This window comes from Conger conger, chromosome 5 (genome assembly GCF_963514075.1).
Source record: "Conger conger chromosome 5, fConCon1.1, whole genome shotgun sequence".
Classification (NCBI taxonomy): domain Eukaryota; kingdom Metazoa; phylum Chordata; class Actinopteri; order Anguilliformes; family Congridae; genus Conger; species Conger conger.
Genome location: NC_083764.1, coordinates 58,779,898 through 58,799,607, shown reverse-complemented (window position 1 = coordinate 58,799,607; position 19,710 = coordinate 58,779,898). Strand labels below are relative to the sequence as shown.

At 52.3% G+C, this 19,710-nt stretch overlaps 1 protein-coding gene across 3 annotated transcripts in view; it reads right to left on the bottom strand.

Annotated features, from left to right (window-relative positions):
- Positions 1–19,710, bottom strand: part of LOC133128624 (receptor-type tyrosine-protein phosphatase F) — a 235,413-nt gene that overhangs the window by 138,343 nt on the left and 77,360 nt on the right. For all 3 annotated transcript variants that reach the window (XM_061242300.1, XM_061242299.1, XM_061242301.1), the window contains exon 2: positions 11,565–11,741. In XM_061242300.1, the coding sequence (XP_061098284.1) occupies positions 11,565–11,661 (97 nt within the window). In that variant the 5' untranslated portion in view covers positions 11,662–11,741. The remainder of the gene's footprint in view (positions 1–11,564; positions 11,742–19,710) is intronic.

Sequence of the window (19,710 nt, the reverse complement as noted above, 5' to 3'; positions counted from 1 at the left end):
TGGATGCTTCCGGTAAGCGTTGGATAAACGCTCCTTCATAAATCTTTGACAAGTGCAAACAGCTCGCCGGTATCGGAGGTGAACGGTATTATACGGAAAAACAGCACTGCCACAACGCGTCTTTCTCTGAGGCTCGTCAAGCCGCTGAGTAGCTTCTAAAGTGTTTTCCGAGGGATGATTTGTGACCTGTGGCTTTTAATGCCACGGTAATTGCACATTAAAAAGGGTATGAAAGGGTTATCATAGCAGGATGTTGTTCTTACCCATTATTCTTGCCCTGATGGAACAATAGAGAGCCATTTAGTCACTTACAAAGAGACCCTACTTAGACGTTATTAAAAAAAAAAAGCCGCAGTGGCAGATTTGAGCGCGCTCCAGACAGGAGATGTTTCGAGAGGCTCTGTGAGGGCCCCGTCACACTGAACGCAGGGAGGAGCAGCAGCACAATGGGGCCCTGTTCCCTGGAGGAGCCCCGCACAATGGGGAGGCTCGCACGCTGAGGAATGAGGAGGTAACCGAACACGCACCGGCAGACGAGCACGGTAACGAGACACCGCGCCGAGATGAGCAAGACCCCCCCCTCCCTCCCTCCCGCACCCCACGGCAGGATGGCCACAGTAAGAAGCCACACACAGGACTGTGAAAATGAGCTGGAATACGGCCCCCAAGATGCCCCCAAACCGCCACCACCACCCCCCACAAGGATGCGCGCAGTAAGACTCCACACACACTGAACCACAAATACCAGCAAGAACTCCCCCTCCGCCTCACGAGGACACGCACAGTAAGACCCAACACACACTGAACCGCGTAAAAGAGCAAGAACGCCACCCCGAGATGCCCCCAAACCCCCACGCCTGCCGCCCCCCGCAAGGATGCGCGCAGCAAGACGCCGCACACACACACTGAACCGCGTAAACAAGAGCAATGACCCCCGAGGCAGCGAGACGCCGCACAGTCACTGAGCGTTGTGGACGTGACGGATCCCATGTAGGGTAGCGCACAATTAGCCCGCTCACACACTGCACCGCGAGGACACCAGGAACGGAACGTCCGAAAAGCTCTTCATGCTAACACGGCGATGAACAGGGCCAGCTCAGCGGTTCAGTGTTTAGACGAAATCCCGAGCCTGGCTTTCGTCACGCATGGGAAAGAGCACACTAACGACGAACACGGTGACCTGTTCTCGGTGACCTCGACGTGTTACGGCCCTCCGCGGGATCGTGAAAGACGATCGGCGATTGCGGCGATGTGCAGTTCATGCCTGGCTATGCAGTACGTCAAACAAAGGAGCCTGTCCTCTCGGACCTTCTCGGTCCAGTAACAGGCACCGTGAGAACCCGCTGGTGCACCGATTGAGCCCATGAGTGCATGGATTCACAGTACGAACTAGTGCTGTTTCCGTAATTGATGTCCCCAATGACAGCACCATTACATTACATTACATTCATGGCATTTGGCAGACGCTCTTATCCAGAGCGACTTAGTTGATGAGAATAAGCAGGAGACGATCCTCCCCTGGATCTAACCACCGACCTCGAGGGGCCCAGTCATGTACCTTAACCACTACGCTACAGGCCACCATTTCCAATGCAATCCTGTATAAGACGGTAAGTCGTTTTTTGTCAATGTTGTTTCGTTCAAGTTTATCTTTCTAAATTAAGACGATGATGAATCTGAGAACACAAGTTCATCGCTGGCTCTGCACGAAAGATGGTTTCCAAAGCCCTAGGTAGACTGCCAGTTCTCTCAGACCGACCCGTTACCTGCTGTTCCGTCTACAGTACATTAGTCTGAAATGCCAGACATAAAGAGAGAAATCCATTAGTCTGCTGGGTGTGCCTTGCACTGCTTTGCTTTTCATTTCGCAGTCTGCTCGGAGAGGGTGTGCCTTGCGTTTCCCAAAGGAGCGCGATGCTGTAATATAAATACAGTGCATCAACGTGAACTCTAATTAGTTACTGAAATAGGCTGGCGAGCAGGGCTTGCAGTTCACTCCAGTGGATCTCAGGGATTGTGAGAGGCCCTCCTTCTGCTCTCTCGCATCATACGGAGGAAAGGAGAAAGTGGGAGCCTCGCCGTTTCAGAAGGGCACCTCAAAAACACGCCGGACCCCACACTTACACCCACTGTGTGTGTAAGGGTGTGATGCGGTGGCAGAACTCGAGGGCGGCGCTAGAGAGCGACCGCGGGGCAGGGAGAGCGGCCTAATGCAGCGAGTCTCTAAACGACACCGAGAAAGGGCCGGAAGGTCAGGAGGAACAAGGCCAAAACACCTGGCTCCCTTCACTCTTCTCCAGGCAGATTTTGCAGAAGCGAGTGTCTTAGACAAAGACGCTGTCACTTCCAGCGTATGCCTGACTGACTGTGCGTGATTCCTGCACCCACTGTGGATGCATATTATTATCACAAGTAGGCTGATATTTTTCATATTTTCTTCAATTAACTGATTTAAGACCAAATAATACACAACAATATACACAAAATCCAAAAAAGTAGGTGATGAGTGACGAGTGATACCAGGAGAGAAAATTTGACAGAGAGAGAGAGAGAGATCACAAGAGATCTTCGTTTGTCCCGATTAGCATTAGGCACGGCTGTTTGGGCGCGCCTTACGGGCGTGCGGTGACATCACTGGGAAAGGCCAGATGTCACCTTGACACAGCTCATGTCATTGACCGGTGCGTGCGGAGAAAAGGGCGAGCGCTCCCGAGGGAGAGGGACGGCTCCACAAAGAAGCCCTCTCCGCAGCTAATCTTATTATGATAGGAATTCATCGGTCCCTGCGGTGCAGCTCTCCCGTAGAGACCTCTCTGCAGCCCCGCGCGTTTAACCCCTCAGCTCACGCGGGGCCGTCTGGCTCCAAAAACACGCAATTACAACAGCGTCGCAGGTGGGATCTTAAGCTAATGGCTTCTGGAGAAACCCATGGATGCGCTCCTCGTAACGGGGTGCAGACGGACGGGTATCGCTCGGCGGGAAATTCGCTACGCGCCCCAGCGCGGCCATGGCCTAAACTGGAGGATCGGACGTCAGCCCGCGATCCGAGCGATAGACCTTCACGACCTGAAGAGGTGCTTTTGAAGAGAGGCTTCCGTTGTTTCTCTTTTTCTTCTTGCCTGGATACTGCGGGGCTTATTCGGTCGTCTCTGATTCAGACTGACGTGTTTATTATTCAGAGGAGAAGTCTCGGGGAGGGGGCGTGTGCGCGCGGTCCGCACCGCTCCATCGCCGTTTAAACGCTCCGGCCGGACCTGCAGAGGAGCGCTTCTGATGCAGGCCTGGCACGACTCCACCAAGGCCCCCTCCCCGTGCAGACGGGGAGGCCGGGCCTGAACGGGGCCCTCCCAGGGCCAACCGCTCCCAAAAACACACTTTTCCATTCCGCCCAAACATTCATACGCTGCTGTACAGACACTTAGCTGAATTATGAACGACCTGGGAGAGGAGAATTATCTAAGCGGGGCTCGAGTGTTGATTTAGGCTGGTGAGCGCAAGCCCGGTGCTTCCTATCGGGCTACGAGGGGAAATTTGCGCTCGTATCTCCGAGAGCACTGCGAGGAGTTTCGGGCGTCCCATGATGCTTTGCTCTGCGCTGTGCGAGGCAGCGCTCTTGAGAACAAGCGGGTTAAAAGTTTCTTGTCACGGGGGGGCAAATGTTATGAATAATCCAGCGGGCTTGCCAAAATGAGCTTTCCGAAAAGCTGAGCGAATTTGAACCCTCAAATATTGATGCCACCGAGAGATTCGGAACTACAAATTAATATTACATAAGGCAAATATATTCTTAGACAACTGCTGCCCGTTTTCAAGGTTTTTTTGTCAGAAAAAAAAAACGAATTCGGTTACAGAAACCTAAGCCCGTTCAAACAAAAAAAAAAAGAAAACATTCACAGATTGTTTAATAATTAACAAAATATGCATTATATATTAGCGATATTATGCCTGTGTGTGGAAAACTGGGAGAATGGCTGAGGTTCATTCTGTTCCAGGGGCTCATTAGAGCTTGCTGCTGGGGGTTGTGATGCAAACACAAGCCTCTCCTCTGGGTGGCTCGACAGTGCGGTCCAAACAAACACAAATTCCCCTCCTTCCTCGGCTAGTCTGAGATCTCACCCCTGCACATCTCTCCAAACGGCAGATAAAAGTCAACATAACTCCTCTGAACACTGTCAGCCCTTTTCATCTGATCCGGGAGTCACCGGGAATGAAAAAAGAAGGGTTCTTTAAATGTCAAAAAGAATGAAAAACCGGGTTCATTTCTTTGGTGAGGAGAGGAGCTTTTTTTTCGACGCGGGAAACTCCCGGTCGAGTCCTCCCCGGTGTTAAAGGGACACGCTCTTTGTTAGCGTGGATGCCTGAGGGGGAGCGTCAGCACAAGGGTTAATTGTTGCTCAGGATCTCTGGGACGGGACTCGTTGAGCAGCCCGCTCTGCGGCAGGTGACCCGCTGGCTCTCGGTCCGGCGCGATACACCAGGCTCTATTAAATATGTAGCGTCTGTGGGAGAGGAGATCATTAGGTATGAATTTATTGATTTGTGGATGCGCGCTACTTCCCAATTAGCGCCTTACTTCTGCTCCAGCAGCCCCGTCCCCCGTAACACTTGGCAGCTTAAACACTTATTTATGGCACATTAGGGTCTTGCCGCGCTCGTTCTTCAGAGAACGCCAAACAATTAGCATAAGCGCTCTCTGACAGGATATGCTTTGTGTGTGCGCGTGTTCGCGCTGGGTCCCGCGCGCGTGCGAACAGAACGCCGCTACGAAGCCGCTGTCTTCGCCCCGAACTGCTGGCAGGGGGGCGTAGCGGCGTTTATTTTTACACGGCTACGTCAGTACCGGCGCCTCTCTGCCTTCTAGGAAGGGCGCGGGCCGCGTCCTCCCGATCCGTCTCCGGAATCCAGGCCAGGGACGGGGAGGAGAGGGCGCCCGCAGCTCCGCAGCCGTCTAATTAAGCGATTAATCTCACGTCGTTAACCTATCCCGCCGCCGCCCGCTTCCTCGCTGAGTGACGCCGGTGTCGGCGCTCTGTGCTACGATACCCCGCCACCGCCCGCCCCTACCCCGCCCGCCCCTACCCCTCCTGTCCTCCGCACCGGCCCCTACCCCACCCAGCCCCCACCCCACCCAGCCCCTACCCCGCCTGTCCCCCACCCCGCCCGCCCCAACCCCGCCAGGCCCCTACTCCACCCAGCCCCTACCCCGCCTGTCCCCCACCCCGCCCGCCCCCCCCCCGCCAGAGGGGCCACAGCTGCAGCCCGACGGCCAGGCGGTCCAGCGCCAGATACCGTTACTTTTAATTAAAAGGATCAATTTCCATCCCCGTCAGTTTAGCCGGGTGCCCATATGGACACTCAGAACCCAATCCAATTCCTCCCCCTTTGCCCCGTCTGTTCTGCACACAGTGACTAACACACGATCGGGGGCGCCCCTCCTCCTTCGCACACGTCGTGTCTAATGCTCGGGTGTCCGGTGTTTAGAGACAGCGTTCACGGGAGCATATTCAATCACCATTAGAGAGGCCTACGTTTGCCACCCCGTTCGGTTTGTGTGTGAGTTACAGCCCAGTTTATCAAAAATCCTGATTTCCAAGAGAAGGGGCCGCTTCGGATCGATGTGGGTTGGGTTCTTTGTCTCGAGAGCATGATTAGGATGCTCGTGTTATTTTTAAGGGATTAGGTTTTTGGCTAGATCCTTAAAAAGTGGTTGTTTTTAATTGGCCTTCTGTTAATGTGATTCCTGAATTCACCGGGCAGGGCTTTGCTTGTCTAAAATAAGCTGCTCCCCGTGTTGAGCAGGAATAAAAAGGGGTAGTGCGATGGAGTGGCAGCGCTTCAGGGTGGCGCTAGAGAGAGACCGCAGGGCAGGGTGAGCAGCCGTGACTAACGCAGTGAGTCTCTTAACGGCGTGGAGAAAACGCCGGAAAGGTCAACGGCGCGAGGCCAAAACACCGGGCACCCTTCAGTCTTCCGCAGGCAGATTTTTTGTAGAAGCGAGTATCTCAGACAAAGACGCTGTCACTTCCAGCGTATGCCTGACTGACTGTGCCCGATTCGGCTGACCCGACTGCGGTTTGGATAGAGGAGGACAGCTCAGATCAACAGACAACAGGTCGAGTTAGACAAGACGGGGCTCGGAGAGTGGCCGAAAGCCAAGGGGTGTGTGTGTGTGGAAGGCTCTCGAGATGAGATCGCCTCACCGTCTCTCCCACCGAATGACTGCAGGTAGTTCCAACAGGATGGAAAACCTCCCGCTATAAAGAGTCCAGCGTGCATCGATCAGATTCCCCAAACACTACATATCCCAGAATCACTCACCATCATGATGCGTCACTTCGACATGCAGCAGAATAATAAAGCGTCTTACATGCTAAATCAACACTCGTTTAATTGTTTGCACGAGAGCCGCAGTTTATATAGGCTTATAGGCTTAATATACCAGCTAAATGCTATAGAGCAGTAAACGTATTAAAAACAGATGCACAAGCATCATCATGCAAATTTATTCCAATCTTGTTTTTAATCGGGTTTCTTCTCTTACAGCTACTCAGCCATAAACACTGAAAGCATTCCAGCCAGCCAGCGGTTTTATATGAGGGTTCATTCTTTGTGCGAATAATGCATTATGGAGAGATTTTATTGTGATATTTTATTTAGGAGAAATGAGGAATTCTTTAAATAGGAAATTATATGTAGTCGTGCGTTTAAAAAGATCTCTGTTAAGCATAAACCGGGCAAAATAATTGCCATTATATTATTTGTTAAAAGATAAGTGAACAATTATCATGCGGTTTGGTATTATACACTGCGTTTGCATAAATGCATATAGAAAAATACATAAATACATATGTGATGGAGCTGTCTCTGTGAATATGTGCAGATGAGGTGCCGGCAGCTGGTGAACGGGTACTGCACCAGGGGGAATACCAGCTCTTCAGAGAAACAAACACTCTTCATTAGACTTCTGGTGAAACGTGTTCGTGTAATTAGCCGAGTGGTTGTGGCGAGATGGGGCGGGGGTAAGCGATAACGCCCGCCCGTTTTGGTGTGGCCTGCAGTGCCCCACCGTCTCGGGGGGGAAATGGGCGAGACGTTGCCCTTCAGATCCGTGTCTTTGGAGGGAAGGGCAGCGGAGGGAAGGCCTGGGGGTGGTGGGGGGTGGGGTGCACGTTACTGGACTCCCGTGCCTTGATCATACAGCAACGAAATGGAGGAGCCGGCTTGTTTCAGACACCCCCTTCTCAGGTCTGTGTGGGAAAAATACATGTCGGGAGAGCCTGGCTGTGTTCTCCTGGCCCGCTCTGTGATTGGCTGTTGCCCGATTCTGACACAAATGACCACACACGCGATGACTGCTGTGGTCTGATACGGGTACCAATTCCTCAGTCTGAACCGTGAGCGGGGCAGAAAACAGCCAGAATTTCCCCTACCGTCAGGTGTCTGACGTGAGAGAGGACAGCTGCCAGTGCACCCTGTCTAGCTGTGCTCAAAAGATATGTTTTTCATTTTCCTAGGGTAAGGCTGTAGGTACGTTTGGCAATAAGTGACTTTGGTCAGGTGAGAGGAAGGGTTCAATGCCCTCCAGTCCGGCGGAGGGGAAAGGGCACTCCTGCATTAACTCTTGCCTAGGAGCTTTCTTAGTCGCATCTGGGCTGCGACGTCGCCGAATTTGCCCGTTTACACAGAGCTCAAGCTTCACACGCACTCAGCGGCGCCCCGGTCTGTACACAACGCAAAACCAAACAGTCCACAGTCCCGGGAACAGCCCATCGAGAAAATCACAGGACAGCAAAACTCACACACCGGCTCTGGCCATGCAAAACCAATCCTCCCTGTCACCAGACTCTGGGCAAACGCCAAAGCCATCTCACAACCAAAAAGAGAAAGCCCTGGACCCACCGTGGGCATGAAACAAAGGTTCCCCTCTCTTTTAGCATCAACTAGGCATCAACTTTCATCAGCAAGACCGGGGTTTCACATCGCAGCCTCCTGAGACATGCCATGCACTGAACACTTATCCCCCAGGGAGGTACAGCACCTATTATTACCGTCAAACTGAACGGAAGCACGCAAACCATTACATCAACAACAAAGATTACATTAAGTGAAAATCTGCTTGATGGAATCCATTCTTGTAGCCCGGTTTCCCTTAAACACTCGTAATGCTTCGGACCGTGACTTGTGTGAGCAACACGTTTTTTAACGTGGCAGCTCTGAAATATGGCTGTTGTGGAAAGACAGAGAAAAAGAAAAGGCCCTCCCTTCGCTGTGCAACGTGAGCGGTGACTAGACCTGCCGTGTCAGCACCGGAGAAGGAGCGGGGTTAGACAAAATATGACATCATCCACTTACACTCCTGCTTTATTGTCACAATACAATGCGTCTGACCATTACACGTACAAACTGGGGCCTGTTATCAGCAGCGGACGATAAGGAGTTAATTACGGTCGGCGTTTCCTCCCAGGGAGTTTCACAACCTGCGTGCACCGGGGCACGTTGCTCAGAACCATCTCCCCCGTCACGTATCCGGCGACTTCTGAGGGGTGACGAAAGAACAACAAATCCGACGATACGGAGGCAGCTTTCTGAGAAGTGGACAAGATAAGGGGGCATATTTCTCGCTGCGTGTCACTCCTGAATGAAGTGCCACTGCAATCGGAGCCTTGCATCTCAAGAAATCTCCGCCGCATTACAAAGCGCTGAAATCTTTATCCCGGCTCTGGCAGACGGAGGGGAGCGGGTCCTGAGCCACCTTTATCTGGTACACAAAAGACACGTCTGTAAACAGGAACACTGAGGGGCTCTGTTGCGGGGCCCTGTTGCGGGGCCTGACACCGCGGGCGAAGCTGCAAATGAACCGCTCAAGGTCGCGCTCGCTCCGGCACCGCTGGGGAGGGAGAGGTTAACGCCGACAGCGGGATTATTTTTTGGGGGGGGGGGCTGTAAAACAATCGCGGCGGGGGCAGGTGGGGAGGAGGTCTAATGGAATTACGGCGTCCCTGACGGGAGATGGGATCGGGGGGGAGGGTGTGGGGGGTGGAGGGGGGTAGTGCGCGGGGGGGAATTGAATCAACCCACCGACCCGCACTCCCGTGTGGCCCTGGGGCTCCCGGCTCTGAAGACCCCTGACGATGTTCCCTGTGCTCGGAGCGCATTTCCGCCTGAAGGGCAGACAGGCCTGGAGCCCCGTGCAGTGAGAGACAGGCGTACTCCTGGAGAGAATCTTTACACTACAAAATAGCGTCTTAGTGTCTTACTCTCGCAACTCTCTTAAGTAAGCAGGGTGGCATGAAGCCTAGTGGGGGTTCGCCACAATAAGATCCGCACAGCCGTTGGGCCCTTGAGCGAGGCCCTTAACCCTGCATTGCTCCAGGGGAGGACTGTCTCCTGCTTAGTCTAATCAACTGTACGTCGCTCTGGATAAGAGCGTCTGCCAAATGCCATTAATGCAACAAATATTAGCTTATTTTTAGTTAAAAGTGAAATTCCCTTAGCTCATTGGCAAATCTTTAAATGAGTTAAACTGTCTCACCTCATTGCCAAAATGGTTGTCTCTTATTTAATGAAAATCAAAATAGAAAACAAGATTTGAATTCTAAATATAAGATTAAAATACTTATTGAGCTTTGCTTTACCGGCTTGCACCGAGCTGTAAGCCATGCTGGAGTTTCCCTGCGGATGTTTATGCTCTTATTGTCTGTTAAACACTGACGCATTATAACATTTCTTTGGTGACTGGCGACTGTAACAATGGTAAATTAAATCTTGAGACTCCATTGTTAGGCAGTGATTAGATTCTAACTGGCTGTACTTCGTTGCTCTTTTGTCAGATGACAGATTATATTCGGTATTCAATCCTCCGTGTCCTCTGGTGAAAGTGCATGTTCTAATTAAAAGGTGAGCCGGTCTCCGTTTTGCTTAAATTTCCGCCCGAAAGCGGGTAAAATATGAATGCGCAAGGGGCCTGAGGGACAGGATTATGGGCATTTCATACAGCTCCGGCTTATGTAAAGGATTTCCTCGCGAGCCTGCCTTCGAGTCCGACGGAAAATCTGACAAATTGGCATGCTCCGCACAATCACAATCAGCTAATCAGATTCAGCCGTGAAGAATAAGCCAGGTCCTCTCCTCAGACGCAGGAAACCCGAGTCTCGCCTTGTGGATGTAGGCAGGGGCACCGGCAGGGATTCTGGGCTCCGTGAAAAGACCACACAGTGGGCCTCACCGCCCCAGACCACCCCAGACCACCCCATCACCACACACCCCATTACAGCATCATTTTAGAGCCCAGCATCTTACAACGCCCTGAGATATAGGGTATGTGGACATAGAGTATATGGATATAGAGTATGTGAGTATAGTGTATGTGAGTATAGTGTAGGTGAGTATGGTGTATGTGAGTATAGAATATGTGAGTATAGTGTAGGTGGGTATGGTGTATGTGAGTATAAGTATAGTGTATGTGAGTATAGTGTACGTGTACAGGGTATGTGAGTATAGTGTATGTGAGTATAGCGTATGTGAGTATAGCGTATGTGAGTATAGTGTATGTGAGTATAGTGTATGTGTACAGGGTATGTGAGTATAGTGTATGTGAGTATAGAATATGTGAGTATAGTGTATGTGAGTATAGTGTATGTGTACAGGGTATGTGAGTATAGTGTATGTGAGTACAGAATATGTGAGTATAGTGTATGTGAGTATAGTGTATGTGTACAGGGTATGTGAGTATAGTGTATGTGAGTATAGTGTGAGTATAGTGTATGTGAGTATAGAGTATGTGTACAGAGGGTATGTGAGTATAGTGTATGTGAGTATAGCGTGAGTATAGTGTATGTGAGTATAGAGTATGTGAGTATAGTGTATGTGAGTATATTGTATGTGAGCATAGTGAGTATAGTGTATGTGAGTATATTGTATGTGAGTATAGTGAGTATAGTGTATGTGAGTATAGCGTGTGTGAGTATAGCGTGCGTGAGTATAGTGAGTATAGTGTATGTGAGTATAGCGTGTGTGAGTATAGCGTGCGTGAGTATAGTGTATGTGTACAGAGGGTATGTGAGTATAGTGTGAGTATAGTGTATGTGAGTATAGTGAGTATAGTGTATGTGGGTATAGTGTATGTGAGTATAGCGTGTGTGAGTATATTGTATGTGAGTATATTGTATGTGAGTATAGCGAGTATAGTGTATGTGAGTATAGCGTGTGTGAGTATAGTGTATGTGAGTATATTGTATGTGAGTATAGCGAGTATAGTGTATGTGAGTATAGCGTATGAGTATAGTGTATGTGAGTATATTGTATGTGAGTATAGCGAGTATAGTGTATGTGAGTATAGCGTATGAGTATAGTGTATGTGAGTATATTGTATGTGAGTATAGCGAGTATAGTGTATGTGAGTATAGTGTAGGTGTATAGTATAGTGAGTATAGTGTATGTGAGTATAGTGTGAGTATAGAGTATGTGAGTATAGTGTGAGTATAGTGTAGGTGTATAGTATAGTGAGTATAGCGTGTGTGAGTACAGCGAGCGTGCGTTGGGGCGGTCAGTACTCTGGTACTCACTGTCTGCGTGGGAGGACGGCACCATGCAGGCCAGCAGCAGCAGCAGAGCCGCCCCCATGGGGAGGTGGGGCACTGACAGGCGATGATTAGGCACCATGTTCCAGGATGGCACTGCTCCCCTCGGGTCCTTACGCTCCTGCTCGACTCCTCCGCGCTCACAGGATCATAGACTGGCACCTGGGGGACAGGAGGCGCAGAGGAGACCACGTTCATTCACAAACAGTGTCAGCAAAAAAAAAAACCGATAAAGTCAAAGTAAAACTAAATAAAGGTCTTCAAAGTTTCGCCCCGTTTCCGCCTGACGACATGCCCGTGGAACATTCCGGATAAGCTGACAGGCCCTCATCGGCGCACGGTGAGGAGGTGAGCTTGTTACCGAACTGGGACGGAGGAGGGGAGGCTACCAGCCCCGAAACCCAGCTGCCATCACCGGGCCCCCCGGGAGACCCGGGGCCCCGGCGCTCCAGCCCTCCCTAAAAGCCCCATTAAGAGATTGCCTCTTCCGCAGGGGCTCAAACGGCGGCGCGGCGTCGTTACCGCGCGGCAGCCGGGGGCCCCCGGGGGACGGAGGATGGCGCTCTCCGCCCCCCCTGCATATTAAGCAGGATTACTCTTTCAATCACAGCTCTGTCGGTCTCCGCGCGATTAATTACGCACGCCGCGCCGGGACCGGCGGCTGACTGACACACACCTGGGGAGAGCGGCCCGGAGACAATGGCATTTAAGCCCGCTTTCACGCGCTCGCTCCCAATCAACTCCCCGCCGGGAGCTGTCAGCGTCGCCGCCGAGGAGGCGCAAGGTGCGAGCTCTTCCCAAACCGCCAAATACCGCCGGCGCGGTCGGGGTCGCGAACTTTCCGGAACATTCAGGTGGCGGGGGAGACTCTCCGCGGGAACTAATGGAAATTCACAAGAATTAACCGGAATATGTAGGAATGAAAGGGGGAGAGAGAGTCGGGGTTATTTGCGGAACGGGCCCGTTTTCAGAGCCTTTGTAACGCCACTCATTGCAGAACACTGCATAACCCGGAGGAAGCCAGCCAACAGAGAGACCTGTAAACCACTCAACACCCAGGGCACTCAGCGAAGCTACGGGTGCCGTATCCCACCGGGCACAAGCCTTTGAGCGGGCGGTTTTCGGGGAGGGGGGAAATGCGCCTCCACACGGGCGTCCCGCCGGCCGATTTGACGGAACGGCGTCGTCGGAGGCCGAGGCTCAATGACTCCTCGTTACACGAAACAAATCGGCGGCGCTGCTTTTCCATTCAGCTCCCCGGCACCTCTGGCCGGGAGCGCCGGGGCTTTGTGTCCGTGCCAACGCCCGCGCCCTAATGGGCGGTCTCCGGGGAAACGGCGCTCTTTAATACCGCAGCCGGGGGAAATGACTCCCGCCTGGGTTGTCAGTGGAGTCCAGGATATTAACGGAAACCATGCACCTGGAACTCGCCGTTCTGCACACACACACACACGCGCACACACACACACACACACACACACGCAAACACACGCGCACATAGGCACACACACGCGCACACACACGCGCACACACACGCGAACGCTGCCGCACGCACACGCACGAAAGACACACATAGGCACACCCACATGCGCATGCAAACATACACACGCACGGACACACGCACACATGCGTATGCAAACATACACACGCACGCACACACGCACACGTGCGTATGCAAACATACACGCGCACGGACACACGCACACGTGCGTACAGACAAACACGCGTGTGTGGACTCACAAACGCGCACCCCCACACGCAAACGCACAGTCCTCATTAGGGCCAGGCGTGTAGGCAGGCCGAAGTCATCGGCTGCTCTGATGATTGTCCAAACTACTCCATTCTGCTCCAGCACACAGAAAGATTGCTGGTGCCCGAAACGCTTTTCCCTCCAAAGAATATAAAGGAAATAGTTTCCAGAACTTAACCCCCGGGGTAGGCAAACTCTAGTTTCTCCTCTCCGTTCCTCCACCGTATTTTTTTGCGTGTGGCCTTTAAACGTATCGGAATAATGCGCTTACAGTAAAATTAGATTTGAGAACGTTCCAGAAAGACAAACAGCGCCTCGGGCGTTTCTACGTCTCGCGGAGGGGGCGAGGAACCCCTGCTCGCGTGTCACCTTCACTCTGCGCACAACAAACTCTGAAGCATGGAGACGTGCACACACACACCAGGAGGCTTTCAGCGAGCGCCGAAATGCACGAGACAGAAGTCAGGGCGAAAAGGAAGACTCTTCATGGAAGAATGATAAATAAATAAGTCGAAATAATCTAAGTCTACCTCCGTTTACTGGGAAGGCCCGGTCGCAGGTTTGAAGCGGGGACGTGAAACAATGCTATGGTTCACGCGAAACCGCGATTTAACGAATCGGCTGGTGCTATCGCCTGCCTGATAAGATATGCCTCTTCAGGCATTTACCCTTCACTCCAACGGCCCCAGAATCTTGGATGGGATTGTTGAGACACTATTTCTAACTCCTATATCATTTTTTACACATTGGACTGAGTTCAATCCTGAAAAAAAACAGCTAGGTTTTGAAACAGCTGGTAGCTGGTTTACCAGTTCAGACCAGCTCTATACTCAACATAGCTTGACCAGGCCCAAGCCATGTTTTGAACATCAGCTGGTAGCTGGTCATTTCAAGCCGGTCACGACTGGATTTTACGGCAGGGATTTCGGTCTTTCTCCCGCTTCCAGGGGGAGTGAAAGGCATGCTGGGACTGGCTGTGGATGAATAGCGTGCGTGTCCTCCCCGTCCGTGCCATGGCCTTAGCTGCAGAGCCGAACACAAACAGGAGCATCATGGCTCATCAGCCAGCCAGCCCAGCTCTCCCACAGCCCCCCCCGCTGACGGGGCAGGGGGCGCGCGCGGCCGGGCCTGACGGGGGCCCTGGCTGACAAACCGGAGAGGACAGGTATGATCTTATCCAGCAGCGACGGGGGGCTGCTACACGGGGCGGTTAGGGTGCAGCCAGCACGCTCTAAACAGCGTGTGTAATCTTCAGTGGCGTGTCACTGGGCGCCAGAGGCTTCTCTGCTGATCTCCGCACCGTAAAAAAAAAAAAAAAAAGGGCTTAAGAATTTTTTTGTCTTAACTTTAGACTTAAATGTTATTTCTATTACTTCTTTTGCTAAATAAGACTAAAACATGAGAGCTATGTCAATGGGGTAAGACAATTTCACTTCAAGCAAAAAGTAACTTAAAACAAGTGACATGTTTTCTATTTGAGAGGAGAAATAGATTTCATTACAAGACTGAAACACTTGAGACCGACTTTTTTCCCAGTGTGTGTACAAGCCTATGTTTGCCTCTCGCTCTCATAACACAGGTTCAGCCCAACCACCTTATTGACCCAGTTCTCTCCTCCGCCCTCCTTTCTGTCAGGCTGTCATTTAACTTTCTAAATTCCAGCTACACTTCCTCCTCACCCTCCATTATGTGGGGAAGACCGCATAACCATATTCCAGAATATAACCGGATTCCCGAAATGGGAAATCATGGGAAAAGCGGAGGACAGCGCAGATGTAGCTCACCCCACGGCTCTCCGAACGCCAGACTGCATCTGCAGGAGAATTTAACTCCCATATAAAGAGAGACACATACTCAATTAACGGAATGAAATACCTCCCGTTTCAGACACGGCGATGCCTGGAGAGGTCCTGAATGCTGTCAATGGCATTTGAGATACTTTCGTTTTAATTAATTTTATTTCATTCAAATCCCCAAAAAGTGTTTAATCCACAGCAGGACTTATTTTTACAGGGCGCTTAAGGCTAGCGGAAACGCGGCCCGGCGCGGTTTACCTGGGACGGAGAGAGAGAAAGTCCAATAAAAACGAGTGTTTAAGAGGGAGGGAGTCTTTGAAAGAACGTTTACGTCGTTACGCCGCGAGGAACCGCCCAGCCTCGTTCTGGAGCCCTGCTGCCACGGTGACTCACCGCTCGGGGGAAGGACAAATCCAGCCCTCCAGTCCCACAATGCCACAGAGGCAAATCCACTTATTTCCCAATTTGCAGCCATTCAAACCTGGAACGCCGTATGTGACGGCTTCCCGTCGAAACACCGACTCCAATTAAACAATTAGGAGCCGGGGCAAGAGGCGTGGACTGTGAGGAGCTTGCGGCCCTACAGGACCGGAGCAGCCCCTCCTCACGACGCGGACAACAGAAGCCAAGCTTTAACCGACGCTCACGGGCAACCTCTCGCACGCAAAACGACTCTGTCCGCCGTACGCGCTGGGTTTGCGATGAGTTACAGAGCGGTCACCTGGCCCGGGCAGTGCCCGGGGCGGATTAGCGCGCGCGGGCTGCTGCTGCAGGAGCCGGCAGGGCTCGCCGATAGAGGCGTATCTGCCCGAGCAGACTCCGAACGGGGGGGCGGCACGTTCCCGCACCCGGGCCGAGGGGGGGGGGGGGCCCCCTGCTCCAAATCCGCTCCTCCCTGCCGGAGGGGAGATACCGGCAGCGTCCTGGCGGAGGTGGGGGGGGGGGGAACGGCACGTTCCGCTCCGGAGAGTCCGGGAGCGCCGGTATGCTTTGCCCTGGCAGGCGAGCGGAGAGCGGCAGGGCTCTGAGTAGCATGACAATGAAGAGGGTGAGGGTGGTGTGGGGAGAGGGGGGGGGGGGGATCAGCCAGCCGGAAGCCGGGGTGTCTGGGAAGGGGCGAGGGTAATGTAATCTTCGGCGAGTTCGGTCCTGCGGGACCGGGGCAGAGATGCCGGGGGCTCATATTCATGCATAAGCATCGGTGGGTTTACAGGCCGCCGCGCTGATGTCCAATCTAGCTGTGGGGCTGCAGGACTGATAAATAAGGAAACTAATATCATGTGGCCCGGGCGCGGCGGGGAGCTCATTTATAACCCTATCGACCTGCGATTCTCCAGGAAGGGCCGCGTGCTCGCCGACACGTTGCGCCTGTCCGCACGGCTCAGGTTACACAATGGAAAAATCATCCATTCCGGCCCCCCGGCCCCAAGCAAACCCCTTCCCAATCAATCTGGGTTAGGCGCCAACTTCAGCCGCTAATTGATTGTGGCACAATTTGCCCATCGTTCAAGGGGAGGCGTAGCTTTGAGGAATAATTGATGAGAAATTTTAATTTGAACTGCCCGCTAACTGATGGACTTTGGAGACCCGGTAGAGGAGCGGAGCCCCCCCCACCCGCCCCGTGCCTCAGCCCGGCCCCCACAGTGTTCAAGCCCCCTCTACCGCGGCCAGATAAAGCGCAGTGAGGCAGAGCCCCAGTGCCTACTCCCCTGGGCTGGCACAGCGGAGGCAGTCACCTGCTCCTGAGGAGGGTACCGTACAGCTGACCGAAAGCAAATCCAATTTTACAATCCGCCCCCCGGGGGAAACGCAGGTAATCCGGAAAGTTCTTTACGATTATGGCGAGAGGCGACGGCGGTACCCAAAGCCCAAACCGGGAAGAAGCTGCGCTCGCTTGCGAAAAAAGAAAACAGGAGGTTTCTAAAACAAACCGGGTTTAAGTGGAAGTGCTTAAGCGTTAATGACGTGATTAAACTCATAAGGCTGAACCGGGGGGGAAGGAGTCTTGAGTTCGTTCCACTTTATAGAGTGGAAAGAGGAATCGAGCGACGGTGTGACATCACGGGGGCGGCGGGGCGAGGTAACGGCCGCTGACGTCAAGGTGACGCTCCTGGCCCTAGCGTGAGCCGCGGCTCTTCCTTCGCCCAAAGAGTGCTTCTCTCACAGCCCGCTTCCGTCCACTCCGGCCATTTTGGCTCAACGCTGCAAACAAAGGGGGCAATGGAGAGACAGGCCTGCCTGCAGACGGGCAATAAAGCCGGCTCCGTCCGCCGATAACGGCTGCCGTTAAGGCCCGGCTACCAAACAGCGCAAAATGCTCCCGACGAGCTGGCAGTCGGAGGGTTGCCGGTTCGATCCCCCGCCCGGGCTGCGTCGAAGTGTCCCTGAGCAAGACGCCTAACCCCCAAATGCTCCTGACGAGCTGGTCGGCGCCTTGCATGGCAGCCAATCGCCGTCGGTGTGCGAGTGTGTGTGTACGAATGGGTGAATGGAGAAGCATCAATTGTTTTGGATACGCTTTGGATAAAGGCGCTATATAAATGCCTGCCATTTACCATTTACCATTTAAATAAACAAAAAATAAGATGGCCTCAACAAGCATTTTAGCCTCATGTTAAGACTTAAAATTGCATTTATATTATTTTAATGGTAAATAAAAGAAAAGTACCGTTGAGACCGTTTTGACTAATTTCAAAATTTGGCGATGGCGTAAATACAAGTGAAGGAAAGCGTAACTCAAAAGGAGCTAACGTTGTTTGCAGCGCGGGCGCAGCTGGGGGCCCCCAGCAGCAGCGGAGAACAAAACAGCCGGCGCTCTTTTCTCCGAGTACACCCGTCCCCCCTCGCCTCCGCCGAAAAAAAAAAAAAACAAAACAAATTCGGGAGTAGATACATGCTGATCCCAATCCAATTAAATTATCAAAGAAGGTAAGTGAATTACTCCAGCGTCAAATTGAGTTTGTTCTGCCGGGCCGGGGCCCGAAGTTTGGAGAACGGTGCGCTTTCCCACCCCCTGACGCAGTACATAAAATTCCACACACAAAAGGTAATGTCACATGACCGATGGCTTTACTGCTCTCTTGTTTACGGTGGCAATTCTGCGAGCTACTCATTAACACGCATACCGCAGATCCTCAGACTGTTTCCCCCCCCGCTGAAAACACCCGCTTCCCTTCCGACGGCGTTTTAAAGGGCCCGTGTTTTCCGGGCGAACGAAACGCGGAGCCGCCCGCCCCCGCCCCTGGCCAGTGAACAGAGGAACTGTTGTGATTTGAATAAGCCCAAACACGCTGAAGAGTGGGAATCAGTGTACAGTAACCGGTATCCATGGTAATGTCCAGATAAAAGACGCGGGGAGAGTTAGCGGAATGCAGGGCTCTACAGAGCACCCGTTTTAGGAGCGTTTTGCTCCAGAAAATTGATGTGCGTTAGCTGGACGAATAATTTAGGAGCAGGTCTACCACTTGGGTTTGCATTAGTGCGCTCCTAAATTTCTCGACTTAGGAGCGCGCGCTCCTTGGAAATAAAGGTAACTTTGAGCCCGGAAGTGTCCGGTGCCTTGCAGGCAGCAACACTGAAAGCCACAGCATTGACCCGATCGAGCCAAACACCTAACCGTTAGACCAGCGGGAGGCCCGGCATGGAAACTTATGAAGGTAAATACATTCAGTAAAAATCCACGCTCCGTATTTTTGCTTGAAATGAGACGAGGTGATCAGACGTTTCCGCAGATTGCCTTCATCACCGAAATGGAGTTGCGCTCGAACGGCAGTCGTATTCAATACCCGAACTGCCATAAGCGCATAATACCATTCCACTGATGAAGGCAATATATAGAAACATTTGAATCACTTAGCCTTATCCTGATGAAAAAAAACGTCGAGTGCGGCTGATTTTTTATTACATTTTTTTTTCCTGGAACGTAATCACTTCATTCCTACTCCACAGGTCGAAATAAAAGCTCAATCCATTTAAAAAATCAAGAGAAGTAAAAAGCTGTTCTTTTTTTCCTTTCTGCCAGGCGTGTTGGCTGCCGTTTCCCAGTTCGCCAGGCCGACTCCGGCGCCTCATAACAAGCTGAGGAAGGCCGCCGCGTGGCGCGCGGACGTTATCCGGCCTGGTCTCCGCTCCGCTCCGCGTTACGGACGCGTTTCGCACGCGTAGGATACGGCCCTGATACGCCCCTGATTTACGACCGCGCTCGCGAAGGGAACTCGGTGATTAGCCGGAAGCTACCCGTCATTTCACTCGAGACGACGCGAACGGCCCGAACAGCTGCCGGAGTTCTGGCTGGCGCGCAGACGCCGCGCCTGGTTACAGCCTGTTTAACTGATGAAGAACATTCCAGAAACTGTACAAATGACCTGTAACTACACGGTTTAGAGTCATCTCCTGGGGATTACCCAAAAAAGCCGCCTGTTTCGATCAGGCCACAAATCAAACGTTATAGCCATTCCAAACAGGTACATGTCATAAAGATTATTTATCTATCTGTCCGTCTTTCTGTCTGTCTATCCGTTGATCTACGGTATATAGATATCTATCGTTCTATCCACACACATAGACAGGCAGGCGAACACACACA